This window comes from Protopterus annectens, chromosome 12.part0 (assembly GCF_019279795.1).
Source record: "Protopterus annectens isolate FY-2018-M chromosome 12.part0, PAN1.0, whole genome shotgun sequence".
NCBI classification, from domain to species: Eukaryota; Metazoa; Chordata; order Ceratodontiformes; family Protopteridae; genus Protopterus; species Protopterus annectens.
The window spans coordinates 859,883,932-859,902,705 of record NC_056746.1 but is presented as its reverse complement, the minus strand read 5'-3'; the positions used below and the strand labels follow the sequence as shown (position 1 = coordinate 859,902,705).

Below are 18,774 nucleotides of genomic sequence, written 5' to 3'. Positions count from 1 at the left end.
ATGTTAGTACTGATAGACAAAGAGGTATGAGAATGAGGAACATAATAAGCATGTTACTACTGACAGACAAAAAAGTATGAGGAGAAACATGATGAGCATGTTAGTACCGACAAAAAAATATGAGAAGGAAGAACATAATGAGCATGTTGGTACTGAAAGACAAAGATGTATGAGAAGGAACATGATAAGCATGTTAGTACTGACAGACAAAGAAGTATGAGGAGGAACATGAGTATTTTAGTTCTGACAGACAAAGAAGTATGAGAAGGAACATGATGAGCATGTTAGTACTGACAAAGAAGTATGAGAATGAGGAACATAATAAGCATGTTAGTACTGACAGACAAAGAAGTATGAGGAGGAATATGATGAGTGTGTTAGTACTCACAGACAAAGAAGTATGAGAAGAAACACGATGAGCATGTTAGTACTGACAGACAAAGAAGTATGAGGAGGAACATGATGAGCATGGTAGTACCGACAAAGAAGTATGAGGAGAAACATGATGAGCATGTTAGTACTGACAAACAAAGAAGTATGAGAATGAGGAACATAATAAGCATGTTAGTACTGACAGACAAAGAAGTATGAGGAGAAACATGATGAGCATGTTAGTACTGACACAAATAATTATGAGAAGGAGGAACATAATAAGCATATTAGTGCTGACAAAAAAGTATGAGAAGGAGGAGCATAATGAGCATATTAGTGCTGATAAAGTAGTATGAGGAGGAACATGATGAGCATGTTAGTACTGACAGACAAAAGTATGAGAAGGAACATGATGAGCATGTTAGTACTGACAGACAAAGATGTATGAGAAGGAACATGATGAGCATGTTAGTACTGACAGACAGAAGTATGAGGAGGAACACGATGAGCATGTTAGTACTGACCAACAAAGAAGTATGAGAATGAGGAACATAATAAGCATGTTAGTACTGACAAAGAAGTATGAGGAAGAACATGATGAGCGTGTTAATACCGACAAAAAATATGAGAAAGAAGAACATAATGAGCATGTTGGTACTGACAGACAAAGATGTATGAGAAGGAACATGATGAGCATGTTAGTACTGACAGACAAAGAAGTATGAGGAGAAACATGATGAGCATGTTAGTACTGATAGACAAAGATGTATGAGAAGGAACATGATAAGCATGTTAGTACTGACAGACAAAGATGTATGAGAAGGAACATGATGAGGATGTTAGTACTGACAAAGAATTATGAGGAGGAACATGATGAGCATGTTAGTACTGATAGACAGAAGTATGAAAAGGGGAACATAATAAGCATGTTAGTACTGACAAAGAAGTATGAGGAGGAACATGATGAGCGTGTTAGTACTGACATACAAAGAAGTATGAGGAGAAACATGATGAGCATGTTAGTACTGACAGACAAAGAAGTATGAGGAGGAACACAATGAGCATGTTGGTACTGACAGAAAAAGATGTATGAGAAGGAACATGATGAGCATGTTAGTACTGTCAAAGAAGTATGAGGAGAAACATGATGAGCATGTTAGCACTAACAGACAAAAAAGTATGAGAAGGAGGAACATAATAAGCATGTTAGTACTGACAGACAAAGAAGTATGAGGAGAAACATGATGAGCATGTTAGTACTGACACAAAGAATTATGACAAGGAGGAACATAATAAGCATATTAGTGCTGACAAATAAATATGAGAAGGAGGAGCATAATGAGCATATTGGTGCTGACAAAGTAGTATGAGGAGGAACATGATGAGCATGTTAGTACTGATAGACAAAGAAGTATGAGAAGGAACACGATGAGCATGTTAGTACTAACAGACAAAGAAGTATGAGGAGGAACAAGATGAGCATGTTAGTACTGACAGACAAAGAAGTATGGGAATGAGGAACATAATAAGCATGTTAGTACTGACAGACAAAGAAGTATGAGGAGAAACATGATGAGCATGTTAGTACCAACAAAAAAAATGAGAAGGAAGAACATAATGAGCATGTTGGTACTGACAGACAAAGATGTATGAGAAGGAACATGATGAGCATGTTAGTTCTGACAGACAAAGATGTATTTGAAGGAACATGATGAGGATGTTAGTACTGACAGACAGAAGTATGAAAAGGAGGAACAAAATAAGCATGTTAGTACTGACAAAGAAGTATGGGGAGAAACATGATGAGCATGTTAGTACCAACAAAAAAATATGAGAAGAAGGAACATAATGATCATGTTGGTACTGACAGACAAAGATGTATGAGAAGGAGGAACACTCTAAACATATCAGTACAGAGAAACTAGAAAATGAGAAACAAGCTCTTCAGGTTAGCACAGGTACAGAGAAGTGTGAGAAGGAGGAAGTAAGGATGAGCATGCTAATACAGGTAGAGGGAAGAGTGTGAAGGAGCAACAAGAGAAATACATTTAGTAAGATGTACAAAAAATGAGAACCCAAGGGACTGAGAAATACTGTCAGGCATTTTTCAGTACCTGCAGTGACAGAAAGCTTTATCACCATGAAACACTTGCTGGCCATGGACTGAAAACAGAGGAAAGACCTCTAAACTGTCCAGAATTTCATAGACTGTACAGATTTGCGTATCATATTCTTAGTCTATTTAATGCATGTTTAATGTAAAATTTCTGGTTTTCCAGCAAATCATTGAAGCGTTCAGCCTCTAAATAATGGCATGCATTTGAATTTCAGAAATCATATCTTTCACAAAATGCATGCTAATGTATGCTAATGCAAAATCTGTAGTTCTAGCAACTTGTTAAGTTTGTAAGAGCAACACTTAAAATCTGCTCCTGATTTTGGGTCTTCCTCCCCTATTATTTTGACATTGTTCAGAATTCTATTGCAAAGATGTTGAAAGGTAAGAAGGGATGCAATGTGAAGATCCACAGTAGAAACCCATATGATTATCTGATACCATATTACTTAACTACTGTGCCCAACTTCTGGCTGTCATTTTAGAAATGGATTTAACATAATGAAGTTAGATAGTCCATAGTATACTTACCAGTTAATCAATAATGAAATAAGCAATTCAGGTACTCCTAACAATAAAAGTTCCCTGCTTAGCCCTTTGCTGCATGTGGGTCTATATCATATGAGCGAATCCCACAAATTGAGAATGTTCATAATATTGAACGTACCAGACCTCAAACTTCCTATTGTGGGGGGGCTGCACCCCTGTAAATATATATTCCAACTCCAAGATCACACTACAGTGAGGAAAGGGCAAATATCCCATTTTTCACTGTACCACGATCTCAGAAAAAGCACATTGAGGTCCGGTACATTCAATATTATGAGCGTTCGCAATTTGTGCAATTCGCTGATATGATATAGACCCCACTGCATGTTACTGTTTGTTAATTTGAGATGACTGTATATATATATATATATATATATATATATATATATATATATATATACACACACACACATATATATATATATAGTTTTTTTTTTATTCTATTCTATATGTTTTCTACCAATTTGTCACTGACCACTGGCAGCAGCTTTGCTGGGAAGCTTTACAGGTTACCAAGGCACTGCGATTACAGTGTTGCAAACATTGAATCAGTATCAGTTACGTAAAGTGTGTCCTAATTTTACAAAAGAAGAATAGAGGTATTTCATTTTATTGTATTTACTAGTATTTTCAGTTATATCTGTGGGACTCATTTGTCTGGTGGTTCTAAATGATAGTTTGCTATTACACAAGTTTGTTTTTCATATGTAAACACTCTGCCCCCCCCCATCCTAATCTGCAGTATCTTTCACTGGAGAATAATAAAACATCAACCAGCCTTATGTAAATAATTCATAATTTCAACCCTCCCCACTTTGCTACTGCATGACTATAAGACAGCTCTGTCAATGAAGAGACTGACATTTCCAATTTGAAACATGCAGAAGGGGCTTCAAAAGAATTCATCAGCACTGCTGCAACTTAGAATTAAAATGCAAACACTAGGAGATACATGGTCGAAGGCCCCCACACTGAGGCTGCAGATTAAACTTCTTTCTCAGTGCTAGTTTAATGATTTAGCCAAGTAAGTTTGTCTTTAAACAACCAAACTCCAGGCTAAGCCTAGCCAGTGTGTTGGAGAAGAGTGTTCCAGTGAGAGGTATAATGTGATAAAGGTATCCAGTGGAGTTACAGGTTTTCTCCAGTACTTACTGCCACATGTGCCATATTATACCTATTGTGTTGTCTTTGGTCAGATTGAAAATAGTTACAAAGGCTCGTGAAAAGTAGGTACATCCAGCCAAAAATCTTGATAGCTAATTAACATAGACTTTGAACACCAAATAATACATAACTCTTTCTGCTTACAGTAGAAATATGGGATCCTACTCTAAAACACTTTAAAAATAAACTAAGTATCAAAATGATGGCAAAATATAATCTCATTATCAAGGAGGCAGTATCAAATGTGTAGACTTTAATAAACTGCATTTCCAAAATTCTACCTCACAAGGTAATTTTTTTTGCTTCTGAATAAGGGAGATGCAAGCATCTGTGTCATTTTTATTTAAATTATTGGTGATACTAATATGTTGGTCATGTAGTGTTGTGTTTTTTTGTGTACTACACAGCTTCAAAAATCATGTATGATGAGGGGGATTCAGAAAATTGTGTGAAGTGGAAAAAAGTCAAGCCTGAAAATGGGGATATACTTCCAAAAATATGTATTCCATACAGAGGAGTAAATGAGGCCTGTATATAGGAATGTTCACTGAAAACAGGGACAGCTGAGAGGTCATCAAAGTATGTGTGTTTGTGAGTGTATGTGTGTGTGTGTTTTTTTTTTTTGGCTTTTGAGCATATTTGAAAAGGCAATACTGCTATTTTCAGAATTCTAGTATTATCAGTAAAAACAGTTTAATAATATTGTTTTAAGGTCTTTACTTACAGTTCATGTCTCTTAGGTCTGTCACAAAAGACTGCACTCTAATAGACTGAATGTTATTTAACTTATAAAGTAAATGACCAAAAGCTATTTGACTGATAATTTTTTTCATTTAGGCAACCTATGCCCCCCACCCCAAATAATATATTTTCCTTCAAGGTCATATAATTTCAGAGCAAGAGAAAATATAAAAATATTTGCTTTTGGCAAGATTTTACAACTTTGGAGTAAGAGTGACTAGTAGGGGTTGTGGGGGAGACAGCCCCCAACAAGGGTAGTGCGGGATGCCCTGTTCTCTAAACATACATATAAATAAGTATGTGCTGTTTTCTAAATTTGAATTGAGAAGAATTTTCAGTCATATGTTTTTTCAGTCAAATGGCATTAGGTCTTTAGTTAAAGAACCATATTAAAAATAAATGATTTTAAGTTATTAGTATCCTAACTTTAACAGAGTCACTGAGGCAGGAGTAAACCTCCCTTGGCAGTTTAGACACTAATAAATTCTACTGTGCATGGATGTCCCGAATCAAATCATATTATTTTAGATTCTAAAAGCAAAAAGTCTAGGTTACTGCAGCAACCTCTGTAGTTAATATCATGACTGCAATAACACAGAAATTAGCTTTTGCAATCAAAATTAAATCTAGGTTTTTGAGCCAATTGTCCAAACACAGCAATATGAGGTGAGAGTAAACTTAGCAATATGATAGAGGCATCAACAGGGGGATGCAAGATTTATGTTCCTCTTGGTGTAAGCCCCCTACTCCATCAGTAGTACTTGGAACCTCCACATACAATATTGCTGACTTGCAATCATTTAGCAAACTGGGTGCCAAAGGGCCAGTGGGAAGGAAGAATCAAGCGACTCCTGCCCGGTCTCTTTCTGTCATGAGGAGAGTGCATGCTTCTTCTTGCCTGGATAATAACCTCGGTGGAACTGGTGATCTACCCCAGGTAGGTAAATAGACAGAAAGCCCCAGATCATCATACACAGAGGGTAATATTTACATACAGGCATGAGCCATTCTGTCATCACTGTGTGGTGTATGCAGAAGATGAAGATAAAAGGATAAAGATACGGAACAAACTTTTGGTATGATCAGAGTAACACCTCACTGGAATACCCTTATTTCCTTTTCATCGTGGTCAAAAAAGTTGAGGAGGGCACGGGCAGATGATGGTGGAATCTAGGGTCAAATAAAAAAGGAGTAAAAATATTACTTAGGACCATTAAACTAGCTAGGGGCCCTGTCTGACTCTATTAATCTTGCCAAGAGCCTTGAGTGAATCAGTCCTGATAAAGGCTCCTATTTCCATTGATCTTGATAGGAAACCCCTAACATTCTAAAACTGGCTTTTCTGCATTAACTTTGGAAAATCTTTTTTTAAACAACTGTGGGCACCTCAAAGCAAACTCAGAGAACTGTAAGTGAAATTTTCTGCCTGCACCCTATACAAATTCCATCCTGCTCATGCCAGCTATGGAAGAAATTACATGGACACACAAACTTTATGCCATGTACTTTAGCACATTTTGTTTCACATTAATATGAATAATTGGCTGGGAGACTACAGAACAACTGTGACAGAATAAGATTAATTAAATTTAAACTTTAAGGCTGTATAAAGTCATTGTGTAAGTGTCAGATGATTTTTAAACATAGGGAGAGACACTGCAGATTTTAAATGGAATCTAAACTTCTCAGATGAAGAACTTGGCAGTAGATTTCCTGGAAGAAAATACACATGCATAACCTTTACTACGGTCTTATATAAATCATACTTTACTTCTGGATCATATTTTGTGAAAATTAACTTCACTATCTTAAGGCTTTAAAATTATTTACTTCACTAAGTGAAAAACAAAAATATTGCAATGAAAAAAGCAGCAACAGGTGTCTATAATATGACAGACACATAAAAGCGACCTGAAATTCAATGCTTTTCCAGCACGTTTGGTGCTGAAATTTTCGAAAGAACACACCTTCTTCAGATGCAGTGAATGCAGCATTGTAGATTAAGTGACCTAGTGAGGATGAGGTAGCATCATTAGGAATGGACAGGATTGATTCACATACCCTCAGGGATTTTCTACACAGTTAAATGTCAAGGTGTGCCGTACATTTCTTTGTTCAGACTGTGCACTGGTATTTAAATCACCAATGTCAACACTACTGTTTTCATTTTAACGTAGGTTGTACAGCAACATTCAATTCTCACCATGTACATTTTTAAAAAGATAATACAATTTATGAAGTGTGGGTGGTACCTAAGTATGACCCACCTTATGGTACAGAAAAGATCTACAAAAAATGCATAGCTGTTAGCCCATGTCAAAGAACTGTTTGATACTCAACATCTTAATTTCTGTTGTCATTCATAAATCATAACACCATTATAGCTGGAATCCTTTCCTCATCTGGCACTTCTGTTTATTTACAGCTCCAGACCTGGATATTCTCATTGTTTTCGTCAGTGGTTACTGCTACTCTGACAAGTGGCCACAAAGTAACATAACACTGGAAAAGGTATTTGTCCACAGCAACATTTGTTCAGAGACATTGACTAAAATACACTAGAGCCTGTTTGTCACTAACAACAAGCAGTAATTCACACACTCACACACACGCGCACACACACACACACACACACACACACACACACACACACACACACACACACACACACACACACGCACACACACACACATGCACACACACACACACACACACACACACACGCACACACACACACACGCACACACGCACGCACACACGCACACATGCACACACATTCTACTTACGTACTTTTCATATAGCCTTTCTCCCCAGAGTAAGACTTTGACATCTTTGTTGAGAGGAAAGGTGCCATCATCCTTACGGAAACGATACAGCAGTTTAGCATCCTTAAAATCAGAGTACTCATCGCATACTAAAAGAGCAAAATAAAAAATGTTAACTCTCCATGTGTAGCATCTAGATTTCCATACACTTTAGTTAATCAGGCCTCATATTTATTTGGTAAAACTTATGCACCACACATTTCTTTAGCTTGAGATGAATATAAATGTTGAAGTTACTAAAATATTTTCCTGTCTTTGTCGGGAACTTACCTTTTCATGATCCTTGGCCTGCTTGCATTTTAATACCATACACGGTTTATCCTTCAACTTCTCAACTGTCCTGATTTTTGCATCATATTTTTGGTCTGTTCTTCATACAATTTGTGGTTTTCTGGCAAATCACTGAGGATTAAAGTCACTAAATAATCACAGACATTTCTGTTTCAGGTCTTCATATCCTTCAGAAAATGCATGCTAATGCAAAACCTGTTATTCTAGCAACTTGCTAAGTTTATAAGGGCAATATTTAAAATGCGTCCCTACTTTTGGGCCTTTATTTCCCCTCCAGTCATTTTTTGCTCTGCACTAAGACATTGAAAGATTTGATTTTGGTCCAGCCTTTTTTGTCTTTTACAAGAAGAGATCCTTTCCTCATCCTTGCTACCTTCCTACATTCCCTACAAACTGTAACCCTGGCTAACATGTAATCTCATGTTCAGTGCCAAGCATGTTAGTAGCTATTATTTGTCCTGATAACTATCACTTCAGCTGATAGATATGTCCCTGCATTGTTTCCTTTGCTTTCAAAGGCTAGGGTTGTCATCCATAATGCCCAGCTGTGAGGTTTACCAGCAAGCAATGTGATTCCAGAACAGACCAATGTCTCCCTCTCCTTACTGCTTGTTTACTTATTCTACTCTGTCTTGAACTTTTATTTTTCCTTTAACTGAATAAAAAAGTAAATCTAGGAAATATTCTGTTTTTAGCCTTCTTTGTACACAAGCGGTTACCGAAACATATGACGATGTTCATGTTTATGCACATTTGAATTTGAGCATTTTTGGCAGCTGGAGCATTTTGCTGCTCTTAATTCGTAAATATATCTTGTTCTCACAAACCATTCCACAAGTTACTTTACAAAAATGCCTTTCCTCACATCGATAGTATTTGTCACGAATTTACTGTTAAATTTTAAGCAAAGGTCCATGGTAAATGCTACTAAATCATAACGAGTTGTGAAGAAAATATTCTGTAATGCACCTTGTTCTAACCACACCAGAAGCTTTCTAATTAAAGTTTGACCAGCTACAAAATTATTTTCTTTTTTTGTTCCTCATTTTAAAAAATAAAGTTCCACATTTAGGAGAATAATTACTGAGAACAATGCTGATGCAAATATCAGAGTTTTCCTGTTTTCAGATAAAAGTCTGAATATGTGTATTACAGAATAGATAAATAACTTTTCGGGGAAACAGGTGGAAGTATTTTTTTTTTTATTTGCTAGTGCATAAGGAAGCAATGCGGCCAGTACACCAATAACGTTTCTGCATTAGAAACATTGATACGTGACCATTTTCTTGCATTTACTTGGACACAAACTCATTGTGTGTGTGTGTGTGTGTGTGTGTGTGTGTGTGTGTGTGTGTGTGTGTGTAAGGGGGGGAGCTTAGAATTAGTTCAGCAGACTTCAGAACAGTTGATTGTCTGTGTCCTGCAGTAGCAGCTTTCATAAATCAATATATTGCTTTTAAGATGCAGATTCCTAGGACACAAATCAGACTATTTTAATTAAACTACTGCATAGTGTCTGCTGCCTGGAGAGCTAATCAGGTAGAACATCTCAGCTACATCTCACACATATATACACAGAAGCTTAGAATAATATGAAATATAAGGTCTGCTTGACCCCTCTTAATCATCACATGCCTACTATTTCACATTACATGCATTAAAGAAAATGTATACGAGGCACAAAATGGTGCCCACCTAGTGTATGCAACAGTATGGCTATTTGTAATGTAAAAACAAGGAGATTCTGGTGCTATTTGTGTCACAGAAACTGCCCATCATGTTGTGTTCTGTTATGTGAGGACTCATCAGTGAAACAGATATGCATACAACTCTATTAATGCCAAGAAGTACAGTTAATGATTCAGAAACATGGCATGTATTATAGTGCACTGTTTAGAGGCACTGTGGCTTAACTTGGGAGTACAGCCAATGCAAGCGGTTTCTGCAACACAGTGTTAACAAGAGGAGGACAACAAGGGCAGGATGCCTGGGATAGTGACACACCCTATGAGTTCACACTGGCGCAGTGGAAGCACAGCTGCTAGTCATTGTTATTTTTTAGAAATGTTATCCAGATAGAGTTACTAGGTCTCAACATGTATATGTGGCTCTTACATTGTACACTACCTCTGTGCATGTTTGTTGTCATGCACATGAGCTGCATAAATGGCTTTGTTTATGAATCACTCAGTTATATAAGCCAAAATGCATCACCTTTGTGAAGGGTATGCCATGTGGCAGTATTGTCTGGTTTATTGAGGACTGCACTGGGGTACAGCATATGTTTTAGCCTCCCTACATAGAAAATGAGGTCCCATCTGCTTGACTTGGTGATAGCTGAGATGGATATAAAAGATTCATTAGCATTTATTGAAAAGAGTAGGTGTGAACTTTATTTACAAAAGTAAACCACTATACAAAAAAATTTAAAACTAAGGTTAAAATAAAAAAAATGCATCTTAATTACCCATATACATATAAACGTGTTTATCTACATACTTTATATCACAGTGATATCTTATTAATATGCTTATTAATATCGCCACTCTTTCCCATAACCATTTCTAATTTTCTTCATAATATCAGCTAAACTACACAATTTATTAAATAGAATGTCAGTAGTCTTAGCATTCCACATTTTTCAAATTGACCAAAACAAATTGTTATATATACTTTTATATATTTCATTCCACACTTTTTAAACTCTTTCATATCACCAAAAACATGTATAGATTTTCTACCAGTCCACAAAGCAGACCTAGGCTGTCTTCCTTTCTTTTGTTAAGCATATCTTCTTGAACAGGTAGTTACTTTAAACTAGGCCTCCATAAAAAAACCTTGACAAAACCTATATTTTTTACTTTTTCTTTTAAAAAACATACAACCTCCTTACTTGCCCTTTCCCAATGTTTAATATAAAAAAATCATAATATTTTCATACTATTTTTCCTATTATGCATATTGTCCATCCTTAATTTCTATAAGAAATATTTTCTTTTAAATCCCTGCATTTCACTATGTCCTATTTTCCTTTTTCTTTTAGTATGATACAAATCTTCTCACAACTCCTCATATTTACTTTTCAATAAAATATAAACTCAAAATTAATCACTACCGATATTTTTCATAATCTAAAACATAAACATAGATACACCATATACAGTAGGGTTTTTCAAACCTAAACCCTCCCCTTGTTTGCTATAAATTACTACCTCTTTTACTTGGTTTAATTTTAAGCTCAATAAGCCCACCCCCAAAAAATTGTAAAATCTCTCTTTTTTTAGGTATTAAATATACCTTTGCCAAATATGCAAATTTTATAACATGTAAGAATTAATTAAATAAACCTTCTTACTGAAAGATAATCTAAATGGTCTCCAGAAAAACACTATCTTTAACTGAACAAAAAGTATTTCTTCTTCTTCTCCCCTACTCTCCTCTTCCCAAAGGTGTGCCTAACAAAATAAATTCTTTCTTATTAAATTTTATCCAATTAGTTCTACCATTTCACCAAAACCTACACTTTTTCTGTATTTTGGGAGACTCAAAAATGACTTAGCACCTCCCTCATCCACTGTTTTTTCCTTTGCTATAACTATTATGTCATCTGCACATGACATACAACGTGAAAAAATAAACTGTATCACCTATATTATACCCTCTTCCCTCATGTCACTCTGCATCTTACCAGCTAAAACATTCATAGTCAAATTAAATAGAACACTGCTCATAGGACGTCCTTGACACACCTCCTTCTTAACCTTACTACTGTTTGATAACTATTTATCTGTACCTTCACTTCATTATTATATGCTGATCTTAAAATATTGAAAATGATTCCTTACTCTCCACACACTGTTATGATATGCAATAAAACCTCATATTCAACATTTTTAAAAGCTTTATTTACATCTCTTACCTTCCTTTATAAGAATTAATAATTCCTGACTGTCTCTACCTTTAATCCCACAGATACAATCAACAATAACTTGTAACACAGTTTCAATTTTTTTGATAACCTTCATAAATATCTTCTATTCAGAAATATTTAACATAATTGGCCTACAATGATTTGTACCCCTTTCATCCATTTTTACTTACTGATACCAACACAAATATCTTTTCTTTCTTCTCCAGCTTCTAACCACTCATTAAATACCTCTACAAGTCTTTCTTTCACCTTCACATCAATTTTCTTACATAAATTATACTCCATCCCATCTATTCCTGATACAAAGTATTCTTTTAGACACAGAATAACCATTTCCTCTTCACTTAAAATTACATTTTTATTAAGAGTAGCATTTGCTTGGTTCAAAAATTTCTTTACCTCCCAAACAAGCTTCATCACATTTTGGCCCTTATCAAATATTTCCTTAATATGCTTCACTGCTGTATCTCTAACCACAACCTGTTTAAACTTTATATTATCTTCTTTATTTCTTAATTCCCTAACTAATGAAACTTCTTTTTTTTTGCTGACTTTGCCAAAAAAGGTAACACCTCTTTCCTTCCCTTAACATAGTGTGTCTGTTTATACAATAAACTGTTAACAATGTCTTTAGTCTTATCCAATAACTTTTTTATTTCATAAAACCATATATCATAATTTTCCAAATATCCTAGCACATCCCTATATCAATTCACATAATTCTCTTTCTCACAATTTCTATATATTTTTCTGACTGACAGTAGATGTTCAATACTTCTCTTTAGAGCTTATTCACTAGTCAGTCAGTCTAAGATTTATAAAAAGGTCTCATTGATTTATGATCTGCCCATAATTGTCTCATTTCATTGTTTAACAACTGTTCATTCACACCTTTCTCCAAACACCTTTTTATTTCTTTACCTTCTTTAACATACCTTTGCTCTTCTCTAGTTTCTACCCATGTACCTATGTGATCTGAAAAAAATAGTAGCTATACACCCCCCACACACTCCTTTCACATATATGAATGAAATAATCTATTTCAGTTTCAAATTCTCTGCTTTTATTTGTCCATTGTTTGAAATTCCAAGGTCTTAAATTTTCTTATTAATTTTCCTAACATCATTCCCATTTTCTTTCTTTTACCTTGAATATTACAGTTAAAAATCACCCATTTCGGTAATAGTCATACTTACTAAAACATATGTCATGATTTTCTCAAATAGCCTTTCTCTATCTTTAATGTCTTTACAGGCATAAATTCCTATAAGTCTAAACACTTTCCTTCCCCACCTTACATCAATAACACTTAACCTATTAGGGACTATCACTTGATCTTCCCATATAATTTTAATTGCTTTCTACCTCTGGTATAAACCTCACATCTAGCAAACAAAAAATACCCCCTTTACTTTTTTACACCTTTCTATCACACCAATTCTTCTAGTCACCATTTACATTAATTGAACTTAACCTAACATTACTCCTTTCCTTTTTTATCCTTAGCAGACATGTTTTTAGTTTTCTTTTCCTCTCTTTCAGTCTCTCACCAATATAACTATTTTTTCCTTTCTTAACCCCATACATTTTTCTTCTACAATTATGGATCTATCACTTTCTGGCAATTTATAACACCCTAACACTTCACACATTTCATCCCCTTTTTTCTTTAGCATCCACCAACTCATTTCCTTCCTTTGGGTCACTAGTCCCATCCTTCTGTATGTTTTCTTTCTCTTTAATCTTACCTATATCAGTTTTTTTTTCTTGACTACCTTCTCTTTGCTTAGATTTTTCAGTCTTTTCCCCTTCTTTACATTCAAGGCATAAATGCCCTACATTTCCACATGTTCTGCATTATTTTTTACATTTACTCATAATATGCCATTTCTTACGGTGATAATTATGTCACATTTATTGATCAAGTGTTCTTTACTATCAAAAAAAAACATGATCACTATATTTCAATGTAGCTCTGTTACCCTTCACAAAAATAACAGTTGCAATCTTGTACCACCCCATTTTCTACTTTTAGAATCACATTCATTTTCCATTACTCATTCCATATATTTTTATCATTTTTGTCTTATTAATCTTCTCTAATTTGAGACACATTTTTAAACATAATTTTACATTTTCTTTATGAATATCATCAGTCCTGAATTGTAAAAATATTTCATGTTTTAGTCTTGTACCCAAACCAGCAAAAACATATTCATTCCCAGAAAAGTCATTCTTTTTATCACATATGTCCAGAAAATGTCCCTTTAAATTCACAGATTCATAGGTTTATAGGTTCTTAGGTTGTTACTAAGCTAATGAGCACTAGGGCTCTTACAAGCCTAGCCACACAGGGCAAACAGTTTGGGTCCTGAATATCATGGAGCAAGGGCATCTATATGGGGAGGGGGCAAGGGGGCATGTTACAAGGGAGGTAACTAAAGATTTGTGTGAGGGGGTATTAATTAGGGTAAAACTTTTCCTTCTGATGGCCTGTGTCCATAAGGGATTTACCATCCAACTCTCAAGGTTTTGTTTGAATAGGATAAGGGGTGAACTCTATTTTATATGGATGGGGAGCATATTCCATAGTGCTGGGTTCCTTTGGGACACATATCTGTGTCTTCAGTATGTTTTAGTTATGTCACAAGTGAAGTTCAGATCCTTGGATCAAGTGTTTTTGGTGCTGCTTGTTTTTGAGCATGTGCAACAGATCCATCAGGGCTGGGTCTGAGGAAGCCCTGAAAACCAGGGAAAGATCCCTTCTCAGCAGCCTGCAGGTGACTGAACAGAGAGACAGAGCCTTCTGGTGATCAGTGTAGGACAAGGTATTCATGCCCTGGGTTCTTCTGGTGAGAAACCTTTGTGGATGTTGTTGCAAATATCTGGTCAGATACATGCCAAAGTGGGCATTGTATTCAGTGATAGGTCTAATAAGGGTCAAGTAGAGTAGTAGCATAAATTCCTTGGACCTTGATGCCACTGTAAGTTGGGAGACATAGAATGAGTTTCTTACTATCTTAGCTAGATGTTGGTCAAAGGCCAAATTGCTGTCTACATATGTTCCTAGATCCCTTACTACTGAGTCGACTCTTGGGGCATTTTGTCAATGGAGTAATTGACTTGGGTTGACATTTTCCCAAAGTACATTGTAATTTTTTTTTTGCATTGCACTTTAAGGCCATGGCTTTGGCACTAGTCATTTGTCTGTGTTAAATCCAGTTGTAAGATGTTGGTGTCTTCACGGGAATCTATAATAGCTCCCATTTTACAGTAATCTGTGAACTCAGTGAGCCAGAGGCTTTGAATGCTAGCCTTGACTTCCAAGAAGTAGATGCTAAACAGTAGAAGGCCCAGCATGGAGCTCTGGGGTACTCCTCTGGTGACTGTTCTTCTTGGTGGAGGTGGTTTAACTCATCCTGACTACTTGGGTTCTGTCTGTGAGCCAGCCAGCAATCCAGTGAGTTATGTAGGGATTTGTGCTTACCTCAGAGAGCTTGTCAACAATGCCTGAATACTCTATTGTATTGAATATCTTTGCCAGGTCAAGATATATAGTATGCACTGTTTTGCCCTCATCCACTGCCTTGGATATCCTCTCAAAGAAGTCTACCAGGTTAAGTAGGCATGACCTTCCCTTAACAAAACCAAATTGTAATGGGTCCAGTGTCTGTAGGTTGCCAATATCCTTGTTTATCATTTCCATTATAATCCATTCCATGGCTTTGCATAGTAGGTTTGTTAGATGGATTAGTCTGTAGTTCCCTGGTTGGTTGATGGTCCACCATTGTGGAGGGGAATAACTGTTGTGGTCTGCCATTCACTTGGAGCATAGTGCGCTTCAAGGCTGTAGTTGAAAAGTGCCTCAAGTGGTCCTGATAAGTCATGTTTTAGATTGTTTTGGAGACAACTGGGATGTTGTTGGGTCCAGTGGAGATGATCTTATCAGCTTTAGTGAGTCCTGCCAGCCCCCATTCCTGTCATCACCTCACCACTGCTGATAGCTGGGGAAGTATGTTGGTGGGGATTTCACCTGGTGGAGCTGGGAGGGAGTGCGAGGTGAAGTTTGAGTGATTTTATCCGCCAGTAGACTTGCTAGGTCACTGTGATCGGTGAAAGTGGTACAGTTCACCACCAGTTCAGCACACTGCTGAATTTTATCCCTAAGGTTTTGGACATAGCTGAAGAAAGCCTTGTGATTGTTTTTAGCCTGCAATGCTATCCTGTCCTCATAATTGGCCTTGTTGGACTTACCCTCTTATTTTCTTGTTTAGTTGTACAAGAGAGCATGTGTCTTTAAGGAAGTTGCTCTTCCTGATTTGGGCTTGAGTTTTCTTATTTTATTATGTACCCTGTTTAGGTGAGAATTCCACCTGTGGGGTATGCTTTTAGTGTTTGCTTTGGGTTTATTTCTGGTAGGTACATCAGCCTCTATGCAACCATTCACATGTTTGTATAAGGACTCTGAATAATTCTGCACAGTTAGCTGTGGTCTGGGGGTTGGGGATGCACCTTGAATTTTGACAAACTATCATTTAATAGAATGTAGTTTGTCTTTGAATAGTTCTTAACTATTACTGGTTTAGCTGGATTTTCTGGATTGATTTTTATTTAAAATGAAATAGCTTTGTAATCCAACCTCACTACTGAGGATGTGACATGGGAGGGGTGAAATGCTCTGCCATGTTGATGAGTGAAAGATCCAGTATATTTGATCCTATGGTTGGAGTGTGCACTCTCTGTTCCAGGTGTGTTTGTGTTAATAAAGTCAAGGAAGCTTGAGGCAGTGTACATTTTCTAGTCTATAGAGGGGTAGTGAAAGTCATCCATGAATAGGGTGTTTGGGTGGATGGTAAGTGCTCTGGTAGGTTTATGCAAGAGTTGTGAGACTCTACAGGCATAGATGGTGACCTATAGCTAGCCATGATATGGTGAGGGAATTTATCTATGGTGACTTGCACGTGGATTAACTCTATGGCATAATCCTGTTTAACCAACCTGGAGGTATGTTACTTGTTAACGTAGATTGAGACACCACCAGCTTTGACCCCAGTCTGCACTATTGTTGGTCTAAACATGCAGAAGGCACTGTAGCCTCGCACTGCTGGAGTACTTTCCATGGCTTTAAATCAGGTCTCAGTCCTGGCATAGATGTCTATATTCACCAGCATTATGAGGGCTGGAAGGGTGTGGAATTTTTGTTTAGGCTCCAAGCACTGAGCAGTAACACCTTAAGGTTGCTTGACAAATTTTTCACTATGCTGGTAGTTTTGTATTTTTGGTATTGCCTAAAAACCCTCTAAGAGGGTGGATAAAGTTTTAGTCAGTATTTGAAAGCCTAAGGGGTTCAAGTGCAGCCCATCCTTGGCAAAGCAACATAGTCTTTTGACCATGTCCTCTCATGCTGATAGATACTGGATCCCCCCGGAGTGACATGAGTAACTAATCCAATTATTAAAATAAATAATTTCATGTGCATACTGTGACATCATCCTTGGTGAAGGTAGAATGCCACTCACTGCAAGGCTCATACCTATCTGTGACACACATTCCAAGAAATCCATTATACAATTTTCATAGAGTTCAATTAGGTATACAATAGGTTATTTACACCTAACATGGACTGTGACAGAATCATATTTATAGCTGATGTGCAGTAACCTTAATGCATGTGTAATATTGCAGATCCTGGGTCCAGATAGGCAGCTATCTTCTCCTACTCTGACCTGGTGAGTGGGGTATCTGTGAATCACACAATGGAGTCCCCAATGACAAGAGTACTATGCAGACCATTTTTTTTTTTGCCTTATGGGCTTTGATCTTGGGGGACCATTGGGTGTAGACTTATGTGAGATGTTTGGTGTTGTTTTTGGTGAGTCTTTTAGTGAGTGCTGTGGAGCAGTGTTCCCATTAGGTGGCTTTGGAGGTCTTTGAGATTTGTGAAGGTCTTATTATAAAACAGTCTGTGTGTGAGGGATGTGATGTGGGTATTCCTGACAACCTTGTATGGATGCAAGATTTTTGCCTCCAAAGAAGTTGTGTATTTACATCTATTGCATATTGTGTTGTTGTTGTGTCTTTCGGCTTATCCCGGTTAGGGTTCACCACAGCGGAACTCCAGTCCACTAATGTTTGGTAGTGGATTTTTACATGCTGAGTTACCAGCCCTGACGCACAACCTTCAACAAAGGTATGCCCATTCATGCATGCCTCCACACAGAAGACGCTCTAGCTGAGAATCGAATGGGATAACGTCTTGCTGTGAGGCGACAACGCTACCGTGGTTTTTCTTTAATCATTAACTGGTTGTCTGAGAACATGAGACAAATGCCATATTGCCTTAGATTGCCCAAATATACCAACACAACCATTTGGAAATTGCTGAATAAAAGACCTAACATCCTTCACACCAAGCCCAGAAGCCACAATGATACTGCCTCACACAAACCGCCTGTCAACTACACAGTCTTTATTGCTTGTATTCTCAATGTAGGCCTTTACTTTTTACCAGAAAAAAAAGCAGTACGTTTAATTTTTTTTGCTGAGAACCCACCATTTCTGCACACATTTTATTCCTTTATGCCTTCTTCTTCCATGCTATTATTACCTGACTCACAAATGTCAATGCTTTTTTTCTTCCCCAAAAACTTTTACTGCCATTTCACCCAAAATGGAATAAATGGGTGTTTCTTCTTTGTGCCTGTCATTTCACTCCATGATAATTCTGATCCTTCACCTGGTGCCTCTGTTTCCAGTAAACATAACAAGTATGTATCTCCCAAACC

At 36.8% G+C, this 18,774-nt stretch overlaps 1 protein-coding gene across 1 annotated transcript in view; it reads right to left on the bottom strand.

Annotated features, from left to right (window-relative positions):
- Positions 1–18,774, bottom strand: part of LOC122816842 (DEP domain-containing mTOR-interacting protein-like) — a 699,106-nt gene that overhangs the window by 472,396 nt on the left and 207,936 nt on the right. Inside the window, exon 3 of the mRNA XM_044089901.1 lies at positions 7,733–7,856. Within this exon, the coding sequence (XP_043945836.1) occupies positions 7,733–7,856 (124 nt within the window). The remainder of the gene's footprint in view (positions 1–7,732; positions 7,857–18,774) is intronic.